At 44.2% G+C, this 21539-nt stretch overlaps 1 protein-coding gene and 1 pseudogene across 1 annotated transcript in view; both read right to left on the reverse strand.

The window, feature by feature from the left end:
* The window catches only part of LOC121400950 (haloacid dehalogenase-like hydrolase domain-containing 5), a 44639-nt gene that overhangs the window by 19215 nt on the left and 3885 nt on the right, over positions 1–21539 (reverse strand). Inside the window, exons 3-4 of the mRNA XM_041585295.1 lie at positions 21395–21507; positions 20105–20198 (exon numbers count right to left, since the gene is read on the reverse strand). Of these exons, the coding sequence (XP_041441229.1) occupies positions 20105–20198; positions 21395–21507 (207 nt within the window). The remainder of the gene's footprint in view (positions 1–20104; positions 20199–21394; positions 21508–21539) is intronic.
* LOC121400949 lies at positions 1493–6981 on the reverse strand (annotated as a pseudogene).

Here is a 21539-nt window from a genome sequence, read left to right on the forward strand (position 1 = left end):
AGCAGGTATAGTAGGGAGAGTTGGTGCCTATAGTAACAGAGGGATAATAGTCTCTGGAAGGGAGTGTGACTGTGGGATAGCAGGTATAGTAGGGAGAGATGGTGCCTATAGTAACAGTGGGATAATAGTCTCTGGGAAGGGAGTGTGACTGTGGGATAGCAGGTATAGTAGGGAGAGATAGTAACAGTGGATATAGTCTCTGGAAGGGAGTGTGACTGTGGGATAGCAGGTATAGTAGGGAGAGATGGTGTCTATAGTAACAGTGGGATAATAGTCTCTGGGAAGGGAGTGTGACTGTGGGATAGCAGGTATAGTAGGGAGAGATGGTGTCTATAGTAACAGTGGATAATAGTCTCTGGGAAGGGAGTGTGACTGTGGATAGCAGGTATAGTAGGGAGAGATGGTGCCTATAGTAACAGTGGATAATAGTCTCTGGGAAGGGAGTGTGACTGTGGGATAGCAGGTATAGTAAGGAGAGATGGTGCCTATAAGTATCAGTGCGATAATAGTCTCTGGGAAGGGAGTGTGACTGTGGGATAGCAGGTATAGTAGGGAGAGATGGTGTCTATAGTAACAGTGGATAATAGTCTCTGGGAAGGGAGTGTGACTGTGGATAGCAGGTATAGTAGGGAGAGATGGTGCCTATAGTAAACAGTGGATAATAGACTCTGGGAAGGGAGTGTGACTTGTAGGATAGCAGGTATAGTAGGGAGAGATGGTGCCCTATAGTAACAGTGGATAATAATCTCAGGGAAGGGAGTGTGACTGTGGGATAGCAGGTATAGTAGTGAGAGATGGTGTCTATAGTAACAGTTGATAATAGTCTCTGGGAAGGGAGTGTGACTGTGGGATAGCAGGTTATAGTAGGGAGAGATGGTGCCTGATAGTAACAGTGGATAATAGTCTCTGGGAAGGGAGTGTGACTGTGGGATAGCAGGTATAGTAGTGAGAGTGGTGTCTATAGTAACAGTGGGATAATAGTCTCTGGGAAGGGAGTGTGACTCTGGGATAGCAGGTATAGTAGTGAGAGATGGTGTCTATAGTAACAGTGGGATAATAGTCTCTGGGAAGGGAGGTTGACTGTGGGATAGCAGGTATAGTAGGGAGAGATGGTGCCTATAGTAAAAGTGGATAATAGTCTCTGGGAAGGGAGTGTGACTGTGGGATAGCAGGTATAGTAGGGAGAGATGGTGTCTATAGTAACAGTAGGATAATAGGTCTCTGGGAAGGGAGTGTGACTGTGGGATAGCAGGTATAGTAGGGAGAAGATCGGTGTCTATAGTAACAGTGGATAATAGTCCCTGGGAAGGGAGTGTGGCTGTGGGTTTGCAGGTTAGTAGGGAGAGATGGTGTCTATAGTAACAGTGGATAATAGTCCCCTGGGAAGGGAGTGTGACTAGGTGCTCAAGGAGCTACTTAAACCCAATAAACCTGTAAAACATCATAACTGGGTGTAATTATAAAGGACCCTGACAAGGCCACAGAGAGATCCTTACTTGATAGAATTCTCAGCCGAGCTTTTGAGGGTCCTCAGATCTGCCTTGGCACCTCCAATTCCGCATAAACATCTCGTAAAAGTCATACGAAATTCCCTGAGCACCGAAGATGGATGGGTCATCGGAGCTGACCACCAGAGGGTGCCCTTCAGCCATTTAGCACTGCAGCAGGGTGATTGCGGAGGGTTCGGACACCAGCAGGAGAACCTGAGTCCCAGAGAAGAAAATTGTAAGATTGGGGACTATTGAGAAGTGTCTGGTACAGAGCAGTTATTTGTTATTAATGTTCCTGGAGAAAGGCCTTTACCTGATTGGAGATAGGGCAGATCTCAAGGGGGACATTCAGTTCGAGAGACAAGTTTCGGGCCACCGGATGCTTGAGGAGGGCATAGCCATGACCAATCCTGGTGGTGTTTAGGAGCAATGCATCCAGAACATTCTCATCCACGTCCTTTCCCTGCCAATCTGCATGGGTGCAAGGGAGCACAGAAGATTATGAGGCACAGGACTTTCTTAAAGTGACAGCAGTATAAAAAGTACAAGCATTATCTCCTTTTTGCCAGAGCTTTGCCCCCATATATATTTCTTACTGGTCTCTCCTGCATGGAAGAAGTATGGCAGCTTGACTCCCAACTTGCTGGGGATGTTGAGGGCATCACTCAGCTGATAAAGGGAATGGCCGGCATCCTCTTGGCCAACCTGCAGGGGAAAAAAATAATGGTTTACTCTAAAGAACCTCAAGGTGGAGAAAGAGCACAGAACTTAATCCCCAGAACTCTATAGTTTTGCCCTGTTGTCATGAGTTCTCCTTGCATGGAGGACTGTACTTCCTGCTACCCATGTGACTGCAATGACTTCCTTACTGCCAAACAGCAGCAGTGCAGTCTTGTTTTATGGCAAGCAATAGCATGATCTTTATCAAACATAGGAGGGCTGTTACCAAATCGAAGCCGGCCATTATTTCGGGGAACGCCTCCATCAGCTTCATCGCAAGGTGCACAGCCTCCGTAACCTGAGCTAAATCTTCATGCCTGACAAGATAGAGGCCAATGTCACTTTGGAGCCCAACATAGGGTTAATTCTCTGTGGGGATAAAAAAACAAGTTACCTGTGCACGGTGTAGATGATTTTAGCGCCCAGGAAATCCGGGTGGGCTCCAACAAACTTATTTGCCATGTCCCTGTAGATGGCCATGGACCAGAACTGATCATGGACAGTCCCATCAAGCTCATACACCTGTACGATTAAGTTGGTTTTAGACAAGGCGAAACAAAGTAAGAACATTCCATGGGGGTGTAATGTGGGGTAAACTAGAACTCCCATCATTGGAGATGTACTTAAGCTACGTGAACTGTCCTACTGTGGAACACACAACAGGGCTCCTAGAATGAAGTTTGCATACAGACATCTGATTGGTTTATTTTTTGCCAACCAGGATCAGTGTCCTTACCGGGGGGAGCATGGCTCTCATTTCTAAATACTGTATATTATCTTCATACAGCTCTCGCAGAGACTCGTAGAAATACTCCTTGAAGACCGGGGCGTAGCAGATGAGTCCAGAGGCGGTGATGAAAGCCCCCTCAAACCTTCGCCAGATCTCATCCTGTGACGGGATATGCGGCTCAGGTGAGTCCGTCAGCAGTGTCAGGTTCCTTATCAGGCTGCAGGAATAGGACAGGAGGTCAGGTGGTGGTGGAAGCCCAGTCCCCCTGGAGCCAGGCTGAGGACAAGTTACTTTATGTAGACCTTGGACATATCTTCACCCACAAACTCTTCTACACATGGATGCCATAAAGCTTTAGTAATGCTGGAAACAAGCTGGTTTTTTTCACAGATGGGTAAATAGTGCCAACTGCTCTGGGTAGTAGAGCAAGAGGGAGACAGTAGGACAGGAGGGAGACAGTAGGACAAGATAGAGACAGTTGGGCAAGATGGAGACAGGAGGATGGGATGGGGACAGGATGGAGAGAGGAGGAAGAGATGGAGACGAAGGACGGAATGGAGACAGCAGGTGGGGCAATTCTAGCCCCTTTGCTGCCTGAGGTGGCTTGCGGCTGCCCCCCCCCACACACACACACACGCACACTCACCTTTTTGGCATCAGGGCGGGTCCGGGGCATCCCGGCTGCTAGCATAGGAAGCGCAATTGCACTTTCTGTGCTAGAAGAGCTGAATTTCAAGTTTGAAAACCAGAAATTCAGCTCTTAAAGTTACCAGGAGCAGCATTTTTGCTGCCCCTAGTAAGCTTGCCTGAAGCAAGTTTCTCAACTCTCAAATTGGCGCAGCGCCCCTGACAGTAGGGAACAGGAGGACAGAATGGAGACAGGAGGACAGGATGGAGACAGGAGGGAGGCCGGGAGGTAGACAGGAGGGAGGCCGGGAGGACAGGGGGAGACGGGAACAGGATCGAGGCAGGAGGACAGGATGGGGGCAGGATGGAGACAGGAGGACAGGATTGAGACAGGATGGAGACAGGAGAACAGGATGGAGGCAGGAGGATAGGATGGAGGCAGGAAAACAGGATGGAGACAGGATGGAGACGGAGGACAGGAGGGAGACAGGAGGACAGGATGGAGACAGGAGGACAGGATGGAGACAGGAGGACAGGATTGAGACAGGATGGAGACAGGAGAACAGGATGGAGGCAGGAGGATAGGATGGAGGCAGGAAAACAGGATGGAGACAGGATGGAGACGGAGGACAGGAGGGAGACAGGAGGACAGGATGGAGACAGGAGGACAGGATGGAGACAGGAGGACAGGATGGAGACAGGAGGACAGGATTGAGACAGGATGGAGACAGGAGAACAGGATGGAGGCAGGAGGATAGGATGGAGGCAGGAAAACAGGATGGAGACAGGATGGAGACGGAGGACAGGAGGGAGACAGGAGGACAGGATGGAGACAGGAGGGAGACAGGAGGACAGGATGGAGACAGGAGGGAGACAGGAGGACAGGAGGGGACAGGAGGACAGGAGGGGACAGGATGGAGACAGGAGGACGGGATGGAGATAGTAGGATTAAACTGCAGCACTTGGGACTGATGAGAACAGGACTTGACAAGTTGGGCAATGGTGGGCAAGATAGATATAATACGACACCTTAAGTGCAAGACATTGTACTTCAACAGCTACAAATAGAATAAATCACTGTCCCTGGCAACCAGTTACTATGATTGTGGACATCTGAAACATACTGTAAAGTTTAACTTTACCCTTAAAATAATGTTTCTTTTTAAATGAAAGCCAAGTTCAGTCACTGAATTTGGGATAGTCCAAGAGTAACATTATTAACCACTGACAATCATAAAATAATGAATTGTTAATTTATTCCTATTATTTACCCTTTATCAAACTCAGTCACATCTCCCAGCTTCTTCCGGTAAGTCTCCAGCAAGATCCACTCCGAGCAGCCAGGGGGCAGCATTCCCACAGGGGCAGGCTTTGCAAACAAGAACCTGACTCCCCCATCCCTGGTCAAGCACATGTAACAGTCTGCCATGTAGGAGGCGTTCTTCACCAGCCAATCCACACTGAGAATGGCAAAGTCATGTAAATGCAAAGCGCCCCCTGCAGGAGAAAATGTGACATAGGCTCAACAGAACATAGGGCATTTTGAAGGAATTGTCTAAAGGGTATTTATTACTCTTTGGGTAAGAGAGTCCAAGCTTACTCAGGGCTTACTCAGGTACATAACTATGGGCTTACTCAGGTACATAACTATGGGCTTACTCAGGTACATAACTATGGGCTTACTCAGGTACAGAACTATGGGCTTACTCAGGTACAGAACTATGGACTTACTCAGGTACAGAACTATGGGCTTACTCAGGTACAGAACTATGGACTTACTCAGGTACATAACTATGGGCTTACTCAGGTACATTACTATGGGCTTACTCAGGTACATAACTATGGGCTTACTCAGGTACAGAACTATGGGCTTACTCAGGTACAGAACTATGGGCTTACTCAGGTACATAACTATGGGCATACTCAGGTACATAACTATGGGCTTACTCAGGTACAGAACTATGGGCTTACTCAGGTACATAACTATGGGCATACTCAGGTACATAACTATGGGCTTACTCAGGTACAGAACTATGGGCTTACTCAGGTACATAACTATGGGCTTACTCAGGTACATAACTATGGCTCCTACTTGTACTCCCCGGCTATAGGCTGCTCTCTTTCCCATTATCAGGGCAAGGGATTGAGCTTGGCCAAGACCAAGAAACCAATGACCTATAGTAACACTTACCTTTTGGCATCTGACGCAGAATACTAAAAACATGGCTCTGCTGGATAAGTGGGCGGGCCTTAAAGAAGTGCATGCTGGGAGGAAATAAGCCTGTACTTTCAGCCTCTTTGAACTCTGCTCCCTTTACCGTCATTAGCTTCTGATTGGCTGTTGCCTCACTGGGGGTCAGTATTATATTGCCCCCGAGCCGAATGCTGTTCTCCATTTCTATGAGCCCATTGCGTTCACTCCATAGTGGCCGACTCAGGGTAGCACTGGCCAATGAGAGGAGTAGCAACCAATGGGAGACGCACGCCATCTTAATTCTATGGAAAAAAAAGTCATTTATTGGGGTTCTTGTGTTAAGACCAGTCAGAAGGAAGAGCAGAAGGCAATTAATTATGTTACCATTTCCGGTTAAACCAATGTAAAATGAACTCTTCCTTATCTGTCAATAAAAGCTGTGGCTGGGAAAGAGGTTTGTTTATACAGAGCTCGTTATCTCTATTTGCTCTTGATTGCAGGAGAAAAGGGGGGGAGCATCTGACATTTTTCCATATTTGCCCATGTCTGGTTCCCTGGTTAGCCAGGCACAAGAGAGCAGAGGCATGAGCCTAAGGTGCAAGTGTATCATCTAATGAGCAGATGGAGTCGCTCTGTTGGTCAGTCTTGTTTTACAGCTTTACTAAAGTCTTACTCACACTGTCCTATGGCGACAGCCCCTTCCCTTGACACCATCTTGCTTTGTAGGGATCCCCTTGTTTCTGCACCCCTTGTGTTCCATTGGATTTAGGAGTAATGTGTGGTGGTGCAGGGCAGAGCCAGGCCAAGTAGCATTTGTGCCCAAGGAAATACTACTTGGCCCAAAGCAATGATTCGTCTCCAACCCCATCGCCCAAACCACCTTTACCACTTGGTCTGCACCACACCCCCACCCACCCCTTCCCGGTCAGTAGGCACCCCTCGACTTTTGCACCCTCTATCCCTTCCCTGCAGATTGCCCCCTTCTGCCTATCCCTTGTTCCAGCCCTGGTAGCGGGTAACTTTGCAACACTTGGGTCCTAGGTTTCATTCTAGCTGGGGTACTGAAAGGAGGATAAATTGTTCCCCCCTTACTCATGTCTGTATGGGTTTCCTCCCACACCCCAAAACCATACAGGCAGGTTGATGGGTTCCTGATAAACATAGTAACATAGTAAGTTAGGTTGAAAAAAGACACACATTCACACAAGTTCAACCTTTTAACTCTATTTTAATCTGCCTAGCTGCCAGTTGATCCAGAGGGAAGGCAAAAAAACCCCATTTAAAGCCTCTCCAATTTGGGAAAAAATTCCTTCCTGATCCAAATGGCAATGGGACTATTACCTGGATCAACTTGTACTATGAGCTATCTTTCATAGTAGTGATGGACAAATTTGTCCTGTTTCGCTTCGCCACGAAATTGGTGGCGAAGCGAAACGGGACAAATTCGCCCATCACTACTAACGGGCGAAAAATTTGAGAAACGAGAATTATGACACCGGTGACAATTCGCGGGCGTCAAAATTGACACCTGCGACAAATACGACGCCGCAGTCATTTGCTGCACATTAAAGTCAATGGGCGTCCATTTAATTGTCGCCTGTGTCTAAATTGACGCCGGCCTCAAAATCTTTGATGCGGGCGAATTTTCACGGCAATTTCACAAATTTATTTGGCGGCGGCGAGACGCGGAAATTCGCAGTGAATTGCACCTGCCGAATAAATTCTCCCTAAAAATTCGGATTTATGCAACACTCCTGGTCCAACCAATTAAAATTCTATATCCTTGATTATAATTGGGGTCTGGCAGACGCAAGTGTAAGGGCTCTTACAGACGAGCGTTTTTACCTGCGCTCCCCTGCGTTCCGTTTTTCTGCGTTCAGCTGCAGGGAAGCGCAGGGATAGACGCATTACATTTTTTCCAATGGGGCTGTACTCACACAGGCGCGTGTAGGCACTGAAAGCAGGAAAAATGCAGCATGTTGCATCTCAACCCGCGTTCGGCACCTACACGCGCCTGTGTGAGTACAGCCCCATTGGAAAAAATGTAATGCGTCTATCCCTGCGCTCCCGCAGAAAAACGGAACACAGGGGAGCGCAGGTAAAAACGCTCGTCTGTAAGAGCCCTACAATTAATTGGATTCAAATTAGAAGGAAAGAACCCTAATTATATCAAGTTGTAATTAGAAACCGGTTAATTGTTCAACAAATGTCTCTCAATTATTTACATAGATACCCTGTATAGGATAAGTCATTAATTCACTAATAAATATCTTTGAACATCCAATTGGTTAACTACTTGTCCACGGGATTTATACAATCAAAGTGCAGTGTAATAAATTCATACAATAAGCTTATTAAAGAGTAATGAATTCCCAGACTCTCTGTGATTCCCAATAATCAATTCATTGATTTTTATCCTATAATTAATTGTTGTGATAAGTGTGCTTTTAGCTTGTCTTAATATAAAGTGCAGTGCAATAATTAATCCATTAATTCAATTCACAATTCATAGTATCTGAAATAAAAATGAATTGGTAACCGGTAATAGTATTTAGAGTAAATTATTTAAATCAACTGCTCACTGAACATGAATTGATATATAGGAAAATGAAGTAAAGAGGGGTGAAGTTATCCCGTTTTCTACTGCCCGAAAAGCTGGAAAGACCTTCTGGTAAATAAAGCTGTACCTGATCCTCAGGCCCGGACTGGCAATCTGTGGGTTCCGGCAAATGCCAGAGGGGCTGCTGTAAGTTGCTATAGACAGTAACTATTTAGTGGGCTGATGGGGGGCTGTTTGGGCCTCTCTGTACTTAAAATGCCAGGACCTATTTTGAATACCAGACCTGCTGATCCTAGTATGTGTTACTGTGATTAGATTGTAAGCTCCACTGGGGCAAGGATTGATAGAAAAGGTGTAGAAACTCTGTACAGTGCTGCAGAATATGTCGGTGCTATTTAAAGCGTAATAATTAAGATACTCACAGGAGAATCACAGGTTAATTCATCAGTTTCTGCATACACTTCAGGCTCTGCCGTCTCGGTATCACTCCCCGCACCCTGACACTTTAAAGGGAAGTGCACCTCAAAATGAAAGTTTATTCTGCTGTTATCATCAGTATTCAAAGTATCTCTGCCATTTCCTTTTTTTGTTGTTTCACTGTGGGGGTGGGAATGTTCACTTCTCTCTTCTGTCGATCTTTTCTGCCCTATTCTTATTATTATAACTGGAGTCAAATATATAGTGAATAAAGTACCCCCTATTGTAAAGTATAAGGATATTATAAGTTACCGAGGAATTCCATGACCATATAAAAGCATGAGGGTTGAGTATTTTTATACAAGTCCGAAGTGACAACTAATATCCTCATATTTTGCATCAAGGGTACTTTATTTATTATAATACAGGTATGGGACCCTGTTATCCAGAATGCTCGGGACCTGGGGTTTGCCGGACCTGTCTGTAGTTTGGATCTTCATACTTTAAGGGGCAGATGTAAGAAGGGTCGAATATCGAGGGTTAATTAACCCTCGATATTCGACCAGGAACTAAAATCGTTCGACTTCGAATATCGAACGATTTAGCGCAAATCCTGCGATCTGAACTATCGAAGGATTATTCGTCCGATCGAACGATTAAATCCTTCGAATCGAACGATTCGAAGGATTTTAATACAACGATCGAAGGAATATCTTCGATCAAAAAATCACAGGCAAGCCTATGGGGACCTTCCCCATAGGCTAACATTGACTTCGGTAGCTTTTAGCTGCCGAAGTAGGGGGTCGAAGTTTTTCTTAAAGAGACAGTACTTCGACTATCGAATGGTTCGAATAGTCGAATGATTTTTAGTTCGAATCGTTCGATTTGAAGTCGAAGTAGTAGTCGAAGGTCAAAGTAGCCCATTCGATGGTCGAAGTAGCCCAAAAAACACTTCGAAATTCAAAGTTTTTTTAATTCGAATCCTTTCACTCGAGCTTTGTAAATCTGCCCCTAAGTCTACTAGAAAATCATGAAAACATTAAATACAACCAATAGGATTAATTAGATTTTAGTTTGGATCAATTTCTAAAAAAATTGATTATTTGAATAAAATGAAGCCTTTTGGGATACAGCCTTTCTGTAATTCGGAGCTTTCTGGATAAACGAGTTTCCAGATAATGGATCCCATACCTGTACACAAGTTTCAGTGAGTCATGTGAAAGAAATGACATCACTAAGCTCCACTTATAACCGATGACATCACTAAGCACCATTACATGACATCCCATGGCTCTGTGTGTCTGTGTGCAGAAGATAAATGTATTGGCTCTCAATGTGGGAGTAGTTGACATTCTTCTGCCCAAAGAGCTCAGGTTGTTCTGGTCCTGGGAATATTCTAGTGCTCTGGTTGGCTACAGGCAGGCCCGGACTGGCAATCTGTGGGTTCTGGCAAATGCCAAAGGGGCTGCTGTAAGATGCCATAACAGTCACTATTTAGTGGGCTGATAGGAGGCTGTTTGGGGCCTCTGTGTACTTAAATAGCCAGGGCCTATTTTGATTCCCAGTCCAGACCTGGCTACAGGTAGATCTAACCCTGGGGATATTCTATGTTCTAATTGGCTACAGGTAGATCTAACCATGGGGATATTCTAATTTTCTGATTGGCTATAGGTAGATTCTAACCCTGGGAATATTCTAAATTTTCTGATTGGCTACAGGTAGATCTAACCCTGGGAATATTCTAATGTTTCTGATGGTTTACAAGGTAGATCTAACCCTGGGAATATTCTAATGTTCTAATTGGCTACAGGTAGATCTACTCCTGGGAATATTCTAATTTTCTGATTGGCTACAGTAGATCTAACCCTGGGAATATTTCTAAATGTTCTGATTCGTTAAGGTAGATCTAACCCTGGGAATATGCTAATGTTTCTAATTGGCTACAGGTAGATCTAACCCTGGGAATATTCTAATTGTTCTAATTGGCTACAGGTAGATCTAACCATGGGGGATATTCTATGTTCTGATGGGTTACAGGTAGATCTAACCCTGGGAATATTTCTAATGTTTCTAATTGGCTACAGGTAGATCTAACCCTGGGAATATTCTAATTGGCTACAGGTAGATCTAACCATGGAATATCTAATTTTCTGATTGGCTACGGGTAGATCTTAACCCTGGGAATATTCTAATGTTTTGATGGGTTACAGGTAGATCTAACCCTGGGAATATTCTAATGTTCTCTATGGGTTACAGGTAGATCTAACCCTGGAATATTCAAATTTCTGATTGGCTACAGGTAGATCTAACCATGGAATATTCTAATGCCCTGATTAGCTACAGGTAGATCTAACCCTGGAAATATTCTATGCCCTGATTGGTTACAGGTATATCTAACCCTGGGAATATTCTAAATGTTTTGATTAGCTACAGGTAGATCTAACCCTGGGAATATTTTTAATGTAATGATAGGCTAACAGGTAGATCTAACCCTGGGAAATATTCTAATGTTCTGATTGGCTACAGGTAGACCTAACCTTGGGAATATTCTAATTGTCTTGAATTGGTTACAGGGTAGATCTATACCCTGGGAATATTTCGTAGATGTTCTGATTGGTTTACAGGTAGAGCTAACCTTGGAATATTCTAATGCCCTGACTGGCTACGGGTTGGTTTAATTCTGGCAGTTGCTTAACTTTGGGGGCCCCCTGCAAAAATAATGATGTTGTACACCAGGGTCGGAGGCAGGTTTTCGCTGCCCAGCATAAACAAGCTGTGTGAAAGTTACATCAAGGTTATGCAGTTGCTGCTCATGGAATTTGGTTGCGGAACATTCGATTGAATTTATGGAAGGTTTACATTCACTGATCAACTTGTTCCTTGCCCTGAGGCTGCTTTTTGTCTACGTAGATACAAATTCACAGCATTTACCCATAAGGCCCATTGTCAATGTTACCCTGCCCCAACTGGAACCCTTAAATTAGTGAAGGGCAACGGTAACACTCCAGAGGTAGTTCAACTACAGCTCCCTTACTGGTAGTTAGATTTGTATATTTCCCAGATTTGATGGGAATTGTCCTTGTCTGGAGCCCACCGACAAGATTCTCTGCTACTCTGATAGGACAGTCCAACCCTGGTTCTGGGGTTCTGTTCTCCCCATGTCTGCTATGGGTTACTGACACACACCAATATATAATATATATATTTGTAGGATATTGTAAAATCTTACATGACACCATTGAGAGGCCTTAAAGCTAATGCAAAATAAATATGTTAGCACTCAAACAACGCAGGTATTTGTATATCATAAATCTTCAATTCTGTAAACGCTGAAATCAATGCAGACTCAACACTTATCTAACCCACTCTTGTTGGAGGGCACAGTGGGTGAGATCATTAACGATCCAGAAAACAATGTTTATTTGGGCAAGTCACCCATACTACAACTATTATTGAACTTCCACACACACACACTGGGAGTTGTAGTGCAACAATATACAGAGATTAAGGCCTGAGACCCTTAGCTCATAACATGGTTTCAGATATATATAGAAACACTGGGGTAACAGTCACGTAGTCCATCCATGAGGTTAAAAAGCAAACTTTATTTTAAACAAGTTAAAATCATCAAATACCTGACTCGTTTTGTATCTGCCGACGTGTTTCATATCTGCCTTAGCTCATAACAAGGTTACAGATATATAGAAACATTGGGGTAACAGTCACCCTGCTATAGTTCCAGGGGTACCCAGGGCACAAATAAGCACTCCCCAAATCTCCCCCTAACTGACCTTCAGACTGGGCCCCCTTAGCTCATAACAACGTTACAGATATATAGAAACATTGGGTAACAGTCATCCTGCTATAGTTCCAGGGGTACCCAGGGCACAAATAAGCACTCACCCCAAATCTCCCCCTAACTGGCCTTCAGGCTGGGCCCTTTAGCTCATAAAAGTGTTAGCAGATATATAGAAACATTGGGGTAACAGTCCACGCCTGCTATAGTTCCAAGGGGTATCCAGGGCAAATAAGCACTCACCACCAAATCCTCCCCCTACGCCTACTGGCCTTCAGACTGGCCCTTAGCTCATAACAAGGTTACAGATATATAGAAACATTGGGGTAACAGTCACCGCTGCTATCGTTCCAGGCGGTACCAGGGCACAAATAACACTCACCAAATCTCCCCCTAACTGGCCCTTTCAGACTGGGCCCCCTTAGCTCATAACAGGGTTCAGATATATAGAAACATATTTGGGGTAACCAGTCACCCTGGCTTAATAGTTTCCGAGGGCACCCGCTGGACATAGGCTCCTGATACAGGCACCAGAACTAAACTGCCACATGTATGACGGGGGTACCCTCTTGCCCCTCGCTGATTTTTGCAGTCGTGTCCAGGGGGCCTCTGGGGGTTACAAAAAAAAGAACCAACAGGTGACATTACTTTTTCTTTATAGAAAAACACTCATGGGACTGCCACCCGAGCCTCCACCCTGGATTTCTACATCCCTACAGATAAAAAAATCTGTGCATTGCCTATTTATTTAAAGGTACAGTTACAGCACAGTTACTACAGTTCTTACTGCACATCACTTTGACAGCAAATGAGACGCCAAGTACCCTCACTCTCCCCAAAAGTGCATCAGCAGAATGCATGATATCAAGAGTCGCTCGCCTGTAATGTTCAATGAGTCGGCACATGTTTTGGGGGGCAGTGTCACGGTGCTGGAAAATTTTGTCTTTTCTTATGTTTTCAGATCTATGGAACCAGGAGAAGCTTTATAGAACCCGAGCAGTGATTCCTTGTGACCCCCCTCTAGAAAGGAAGAGTAGAAAGGGATTTAGGGGGTGGGTGAAGTGTTAGTGAGAGGGGAAGGGGGAGCAAGACCATGCAGAAAAGATCAGGAAAACAAACCTCTCTCTCCTCTAATCCTGGTTCAGGCTGCTGATCTCACTGCTGTCAAATCGCCATTCCCACTATAGTGGTCAGCCTGTAGATCACAAACAGCTGAGCAAGAGGCAACCTTTCCCCTCCGTAACAGATCTGTAGTAGAGCAGAAAATGCCAACAAAACAAACTGCCATCTGTCTCCCAGTCCCTCCCCCTCTCGCTATCTCCCCTCTCCCCATTGGACACCTCAGCGCGGCCCTAAAACACTCCCACCAGCTTGCACCCCGCTATACATACGAGCCAAGAAACACTTCTGACCCTCAGGAAGAGCATAATCCTTCTTCTTATTGATAAACCTTATGGGAATGTCAGCTGGGCGGGGGGGGGGGCTGGGGTTCCTATCCTATTAGCTAGAAATTAACTTGCAGCCAATCAGTCAAAGCTTCGCTATTGCCTGACAAAGTATCAGGAGTCAAGTTTCTGTATCCCGGCTTCTCATTTCAAATATAACAATGGCAGCCCTTTCAGTGTTGGGCTGGATACTGGGAATTTTAGTTTTGCAAACTGCTGGCGACACTTCTCGCACCAGCCAAAGAGCTCAGTGGGACAAAAGGAAAGACAACCCATTAAAAGGGATACTGTCATGGGGAAAAATTTTTTTTTTCAAAGTAATTCAGTTAATAGTGCCAGCTCCACAGAATCTGCACTGAAAATCCATTTCTCAAAAGAGCAAACAGAGTTTTTTTTATATCAATTTTGAAATCTGACCCTGGGGCTAGACATAATTGGTCAATTTCCCAGCTGCCCCAGAAGTTCATGTGACTTGTGCCTCTGATAAAATCATATAATCACGTCTTTACTGCTTGTACTGCAGAGTTGGAGTGATATCACTCCCTCCCTCCTCCCCCCAGCAGCCAAACGAAAAGAAGCAATAGGAAGGTACCAGATAGCAGGCTGCCCTACTACACAAGATAAACAGCTGCCTGGTAGATCTAAGAAACAACACTCAATGTAACCCAAATGTCCCACTGAGAACACATTAGTCATTGAGAAGGAAAAACAGCAGCCTGCCAGAAAGACATTTTCTCACTAAAGTGCATGACGCAGCAAAGTCACGATGACCGTTACAGCTGGGAAACTGACAATATGGTACCGCCGCATGTCAGTTTCCAAAATTGAATATAAGATGCGTTGGTTGTCGTTAGAAGAAAGTGAATTGTAGAGATTGGCCCCGTAGATGTCTGCCATTGGGATTGTCCCCTAAGAGGCGCCGAAAGAAATTAGAGTAAAGAAAAAAACACTGAGTTCCACTGAACAATATTTAATAATTATATGCTTTTCTGATTGGCTGCAGATAGCTCATATTGTTTCAAACATTCTAATCATCCAACTGGCTGCAGGTAGCTGTGACCCTTCAAACATTCCATTTCTCTGATTGGCTGCAGGTACAGCACTATGACCCTATAAACTATCCATTTCTCTGATTGCTGAGGAGCTTGTGGACCCATCAAACATTCTATTTCTTGATGGCAGGCATAGCTGTTGACCCATCAACCATTCTATTTCTCTGATTGTTACAGAGCTGTAGACCCTTCAGACATTTCTATTTCTCTGAAATTTTGCTGCAGGTAAGCTGTGACCCTTTCATACATTGTAATTCTCTGATTGGCTGTAGGTAGCTGTGCTGGTAAAAATTGATGGTTTATCTCAATGTTATTAATAGGGAAAAAGATAAATACTATAGGGAAGGCCGGTATTTTTTTCTAGAAAAGGTGGCAACGCTACCCTTCAAACATTCTATTTTCTCTGATTGTTACAGGTAAGCTGTACCCCTTCAAACATCTCAATTTCTCTGATTGGCTGCAGGTAGCTGTGACACTTCCAACATTCTATTTCTCTGATTGGGCTGCAGTAACTGTGACCCTTCAAACATTCTATTCTACTGATTGGCTGCAAGGTACAGTAGCGTTATGACCTTTCCCAAACATTCTATTTTTCTTGATTGGCTGCAGGTAACTACCCTTCAAATACATTCTATTTCTTCTGATTGGCTGCAGGTAACTGTGACCCTTCAACTTCATAATTGCTTCTGTTATTGGCTGCTAGGTAGCTGTGACCTTTAAAATATTAATAATTCTCTGATTGGCTCAGGTACAGTAGCTGTGGACCCTTTAAATATTTAAAATTCTCTTAATTGGCTGCAGGTAACTGTGAACAACTTCCAAACATTCTAAATTCTCTGATTGGCTGCAAGGATAGCTGATGACCCTTTCAAATATCTATTTTCTACTTGCATTGGCTGCTAGGTAGCATTGTGACCCCCTTCAAACATTTCTTTAATCTCTGATTGGCTGTAGGTAGCTGACGACCCTCCAAACATTTCTATTCTTGCTATTGGCTGCATGTAACTGTGACACTTCAAAGCATTCTACTTCTCTGATTGGCTGTAGGTAGCTGTGACCCTTCAAACATTCTTTATTCTCTGATGGCGTAGGTAGCTGCACCCACCCCCCCATTCAAACATTCTAATTCTCTGATTGGCTGCAGGTAACTGTTGACACTTCAAAACATGTCTTACTTCTCTAGTTGGCTGTAGTAGCTGTGACCCTTCAAACAAATCTATTTCATCATGATTGGCATGTAGGTAGATGTGACGCTTTAAACATTTCTAATTCTCTGTTTGAGTGAGATAACCTGTTGACAACTTCAAACACTCTATGTTTCTCTGGATGGGCTGCCAGTTAGCTGTGACCTTCAAATATTTCTATTTCTCTGATTGCTGTTTAGGTAGCTGTGACCCTTCAAACATTCTAATTCTCTGAATTGGCTGTAAAGGTAGCCTGTGACACTTAACTTCTAATTCTCTTATTGGCTGACTAGGTAGCTACGACACTTCAAACATTCTAAATCTTCTGATTGGCTGCATGTAACCTGATGACACTTCAAAACATAGTTCTACTTCTCGATTGGTCTGTAAGGTAGCTGTGACCCTTCAAAATTCTATTTTCTTCCTGATTGGTGTAGGCAGATGACCTTCTAACATATCTAATTTCTCTGATTGGACTGCAAGGCTACGTAGCTGTAAACTTTCAAACATTCTCATTTCTCTGAGTTGGCTGTAGGTAGCTGTGACACTTCAAACATTCTAATCTCTGATTGGGCTAGCAGGTAGCTTGACACTTCAAAACATTCTTAATTCTTGATTGGCTGCAGGTAGCTGTGACACTTCAAACATCTAATTCTGCTGTTGGCTGACAGGTCTTAAGCCGGTGCACTTCAAACATTCTATTTTGGCTGCAGGTAATGTGACACTTCAACATTCTATTTCCTGATTTTGCTGCAAGGTAGCTGTTACCTTTCAAACTCTGTAACTTCTGAACTAGGCTGACAGGAATGGCCACATATCACAACTCCCCTGGGTAAACAAAAAAAAACTCACCCAATAGCGGTACAGAATGTGCGGATTGTTGCATCCCATTACCCTCTTCCTCGCCCTGCTCTCAGAAATAAGGTGCTCTGCACAAAACTATACGTCACCATACTGGGTCACCAATGAGCGCCTGAACCTCAGCTCACCGCCCAGTAAAGTTTGTGCTAAAGGTCTCCAGGGCAGACCAGTGAAACGTGACCCGGCCCCAACACCTGAAGTGGGACAAGTAGAGTTGACTGAGGAGATACATAGTATGCAAGAGAACCTATAGGGCCACCATTCGAGGGGGGTAAAACAGTCTCGTGGGGCCCCAAAGAGGCAAAACTGGAGTAAACAACGGGTTCTACTGCAGTGTCCAACGTTTCCCTGGTGTATGAGCAATATACTATGATTCCCATGCATTACGCCATAATGCCACCAGTGTGACTGATCTTTTTATGTAAACAGGGCTGAATAGTTGGCTTTTCCTCACCTGGGTTCTTAGCTTCGGCCATCCTATTGAGCGGTCCATGTTCAGCAAAAGAACACGAGGAGATGTCGCGTTACGGGACCTGGGGAGCACATGCCGAGTGGGCGCCCGATTGCTCAGTAGATATATCCACGGATTAGCTGTAACAGCTGGTCTCCCACCGCACAGGCTCACCCAATAGGATCACAGCTGCCAGAAACAACACAGGCAACTGGATTGCAACTGGGGGGACCCCATTAACATATATACTATGTTAAAGCCCAAAGCCTTACAAGGCGACCCTAATGAGGCATAGTACTTACTGTAACTGAATACCCAGGGTTAATGTATTGCACATGTGCCATATAGTGGAAATACAACTCTTGAGATGTGTAGTTATGCAGATGCATCTGAGGGCCCCATACATGGGCCAATAAGATGGTAACTTGGTCTGGAGGGGCTGAGTTGGCAGCTTTTATTGTATAGGAATACCCCCCCCCCCAATATTTCTGTTATCCTCTGCTGAACATTGCAAGCAGCACCTCAGCTCTTTGTCATGAGACTGAATTAAAATAACCCCAAATTAGGCCCCACTACAATAAAAGCATGAGATTAAGATGCTCAGATTTCCCCCATCTTGACCTAAGCCAGAGTAAGCAGGTGGTGCTGCACCCAACAGAACCAAAACAGTAGAACTCACCTTCTATTGCTGGAAAGTTCTGGATCACAGAGGCTGGGATAGATAAAGGAGAATTTTAGAAACATATATGAGTTTCACATGGGTGTCGTGGTACCCACTTACATCTGGCTGGACCCCACTTATCCCACAGCTATACAGTTAAGTCCACAATTGACAGAGACAACATTTTTCTCATTTTACCACAATGAATTTTAAATGGAACAACTCAGATGCAGTTGAACTGCAGACTTTCAGCTTAATTCAGTGGGTTGAACAAAAAGATTGCATAAAAAAGCCTTTTTTTTTTTAACACAATCACTTCATTTCAGGGGCTCAAAAAGTAATTGGACAAATTAAAAAACTGAAAATAAAATGTTCGGGTCTAATACTTGGTTGAAAACCCCTTTGCTGGCAATGACAGCCTGAAGTGTTGAACTCATGGACATCACCAGATTCTGGGTTTGCTCCTGTTTAATGCTCTGCCAGGCCTTTACTGCAGCCGCTTTCACTTGCTGATTGTTTGTTGGCCTTTTCTGTCCCAAGTTTAGTCTTCAACAAGTGAAATGCAGCTCAATTGGGTTCAGGTGACTTGGCCATTCGAAGAAATATTCCACTTCATTGCTTTAATAAACTCCTGGGTTGCTTTGGCTGTTATGTTTTGGGTCATTATGAAACGCCTCCCAATCAATGTGAGTGCATTTAGCTGGATTTGAGCAGACAGTGTCTCTGAAGAGCTCACAATTCATTCTTGTGCTTCGTGTCCTGTGTCACATGATGGCATTAAACACTAGTGTCCCAGTGCCAGCTTGGCAGCCATGCCACCCCCAAGCCATCTCACTGCCTCCCAAATCTTTTATACATCATGTGCTATGCTTTGGATCATCAGCTGTTCCACGCCTTCTCCAGACTTTTTTCTTGCCATCATTCTGCTAGAGCTTGATCTTGGTTTCATCTGTCCAAAGAATGTTTTTCGAGAACTGTACTGGCTTTTTTAGATGTTTTTTTTTAGCCCAATGTAGCCTTTGTATTCTTGATGCTTATGAGTGGCTTGCACCTTGCACTGCACCCTCTGTATTTACTTTCACGCAGACTTGGATATGGATACTCTACCTCCTGGAGAGTGTTGTTCACTTGTTTGGCAAGGGGTTCTCAAGGGGTTCTCTTTCACCGTGGAAATGATTCTGAGATCATCCACCACTGTGGACATCCAGGTCTTTTTTGCGTTGCTGAGTTCACCAGTGCTTTCTTTCTTTCTCAGGATTTACCAAACTGTAGATTTTGCCACTCCTAATGTAACAATTTCTGTTTTTCTGTTTTTTCAGCTTAAGGATGGCTTGTTTCACCTGCACGGAGAGCTCCTTTGTCCTCATGTTGTCTGTTCCACATACACCCCCCCCCCCTCAAATCAACTCCAGGGCTTTTATCTGCTTCATTGATAATGACATAACAAAGGAAGTGCTCCCACCTGCCCATGAAATAGCCTTTGAGTCAATTGTCCAATTACTTTTGTGCCCCTAAAATGAAGTGATTGTGTTAAAAAAGGCTTTAGTTCCTCACATTTTTATGCAATCTTTTTGTTCAACCCACTGAATTAAAGCTGAAAGTCTGCAGTTCAACTGCATCTGAATTGTTTCATTTAAAATTCATTGTGGTCATGTACAGAACTAAAATTAGAAAAAAAAAGTTGTCTTTGTCCAAAGATTTATGGACCAAACCGTAGGAACCCAAGACAGGTATGGCCTGATATCAGTTATGCAGGTGCTTCTGAGGATCTCTCATGGGCCAATAAGGTATCAAACTTGGTCTGAAGGGGTTAAGTGGCATCTTTTATTGACAGGAATCCCCCCCCCCATTATTTCGGTTATCCTCTACAGAAATATTGGTCACAGTCTGCTCAGTTCCCCTTTACTTGTACTTACTGGATTTTTAGGTCTGCGATTGTGATCCACCATATCGAGCAAAGGGTACGCCATTCGCAGGTCATTAATGGTAACAACATTTTGGAAGCCCTGGCTGCACAAAGCGAGTAAAGGTCAACTCAATGTAAGAACATGAAAAAGCAAAACCTGTACAGAGAGATCCCATAAAACTATGGCAGCATAGGTATTCCCCTGTACTAAGCACAATTCAGCAGGAACAGTCCCCTAAGTTTGCTCATAGTCTGTACAGAGAGATCCCATAAAACTATGGCAGCATAGGTATTCCCCTGTACTAAGCACAATTCAGCAGGAACAGTCCCCTAAGTTTGCTCATAGTCTGTACAGAGAGATCCCATAAAACGATGGCAGCATAGGTATTCCCTGTACTAAGCACAATTCAGCAGGAACAGTCCCTAAGTTTGCTCATAGTTTGTACAGAGAGATCCCATAAAACTATGGCAGTATAGGTATTCCTCTGTACTAAGTACAATTCAGCAGGAACAGTCCTCTAAGTTTGCTCATAGTCTGTACAGAGAGATCCCATAAAACTATAGCAGCATAGGTATTCCCTGTACTAAGCACAATTCAGCAGGAACAGTCCTCTAAGTTTGCTCATAGTTTGTACAGAGAGATCCCATAAAACTATAGCAGCATAGGTATTCCCTGTACTAAGTACAATTCAGCAGGAACAGTCCTCTAAGTTTGCTCATAGTTTGTACAGAGAGATCCCATAAAACTATGGCAGCATAGGTATTCCCTGTACTAAGCACAATTCAGCAGGAACAGTCCCTAAGTTTACTCATAGTCTGTATAGAGAGATCCCATAAAACTATGGCAGCATAGGTATTCCCTGTACTAAGCACAATTCAGCAGGAACAGTCCCTAAGTTTGCTCATAGTCTGTACAGAGAGATCCATAAACTATGGCAGTATAGGTATTCCCCTGTACTAAGCACAATTCAGCAGGAACAGCCCCTAAGTTTTCTCATAGTCTGTACAGAGCGATCCCATAAAACTATGGCAGCATAGGTATTCCCTGTACTAAGCACAATTCAGCAGGAACAGTCCCCTACGTTTGCTCATAGTCTGTACAGAGAGATCCCATAAAACTATGGCAGCATAGGTATTCCCTGTACTAAGCACAATTCAGCAGGAACAGCCCCTAAGTTCGCTCATAGTCTGTACAGAGAGATCCCATAAAACTATATTAGCAATTGTATGCAAATAACAGAATTTTTGAGCTTTGCAATTCTGCATCAAAGGTTGCCAGTTGGCTTGAAGTTAAGGATACTCCCGGGCTATCTCGTCCACGGGCCCCTGGCCAGACATCAGGACGCATTTGTCGTGGAATTGCTGGAACATGCGCAGGGGACTATGAGAGAGAATGACTTGCTCTGGTAACACCTGGCAAGAGAGAGACATAAGGTTACAATGCA

Source organism: Xenopus laevis, chromosome 3L (assembly GCF_017654675.1).
Source record: "Xenopus laevis strain J_2021 chromosome 3L, Xenopus_laevis_v10.1, whole genome shotgun sequence".
Lineage (NCBI taxonomy): Eukaryota > Metazoa > Chordata > Amphibia > Anura > Pipidae > Xenopus > Xenopus laevis.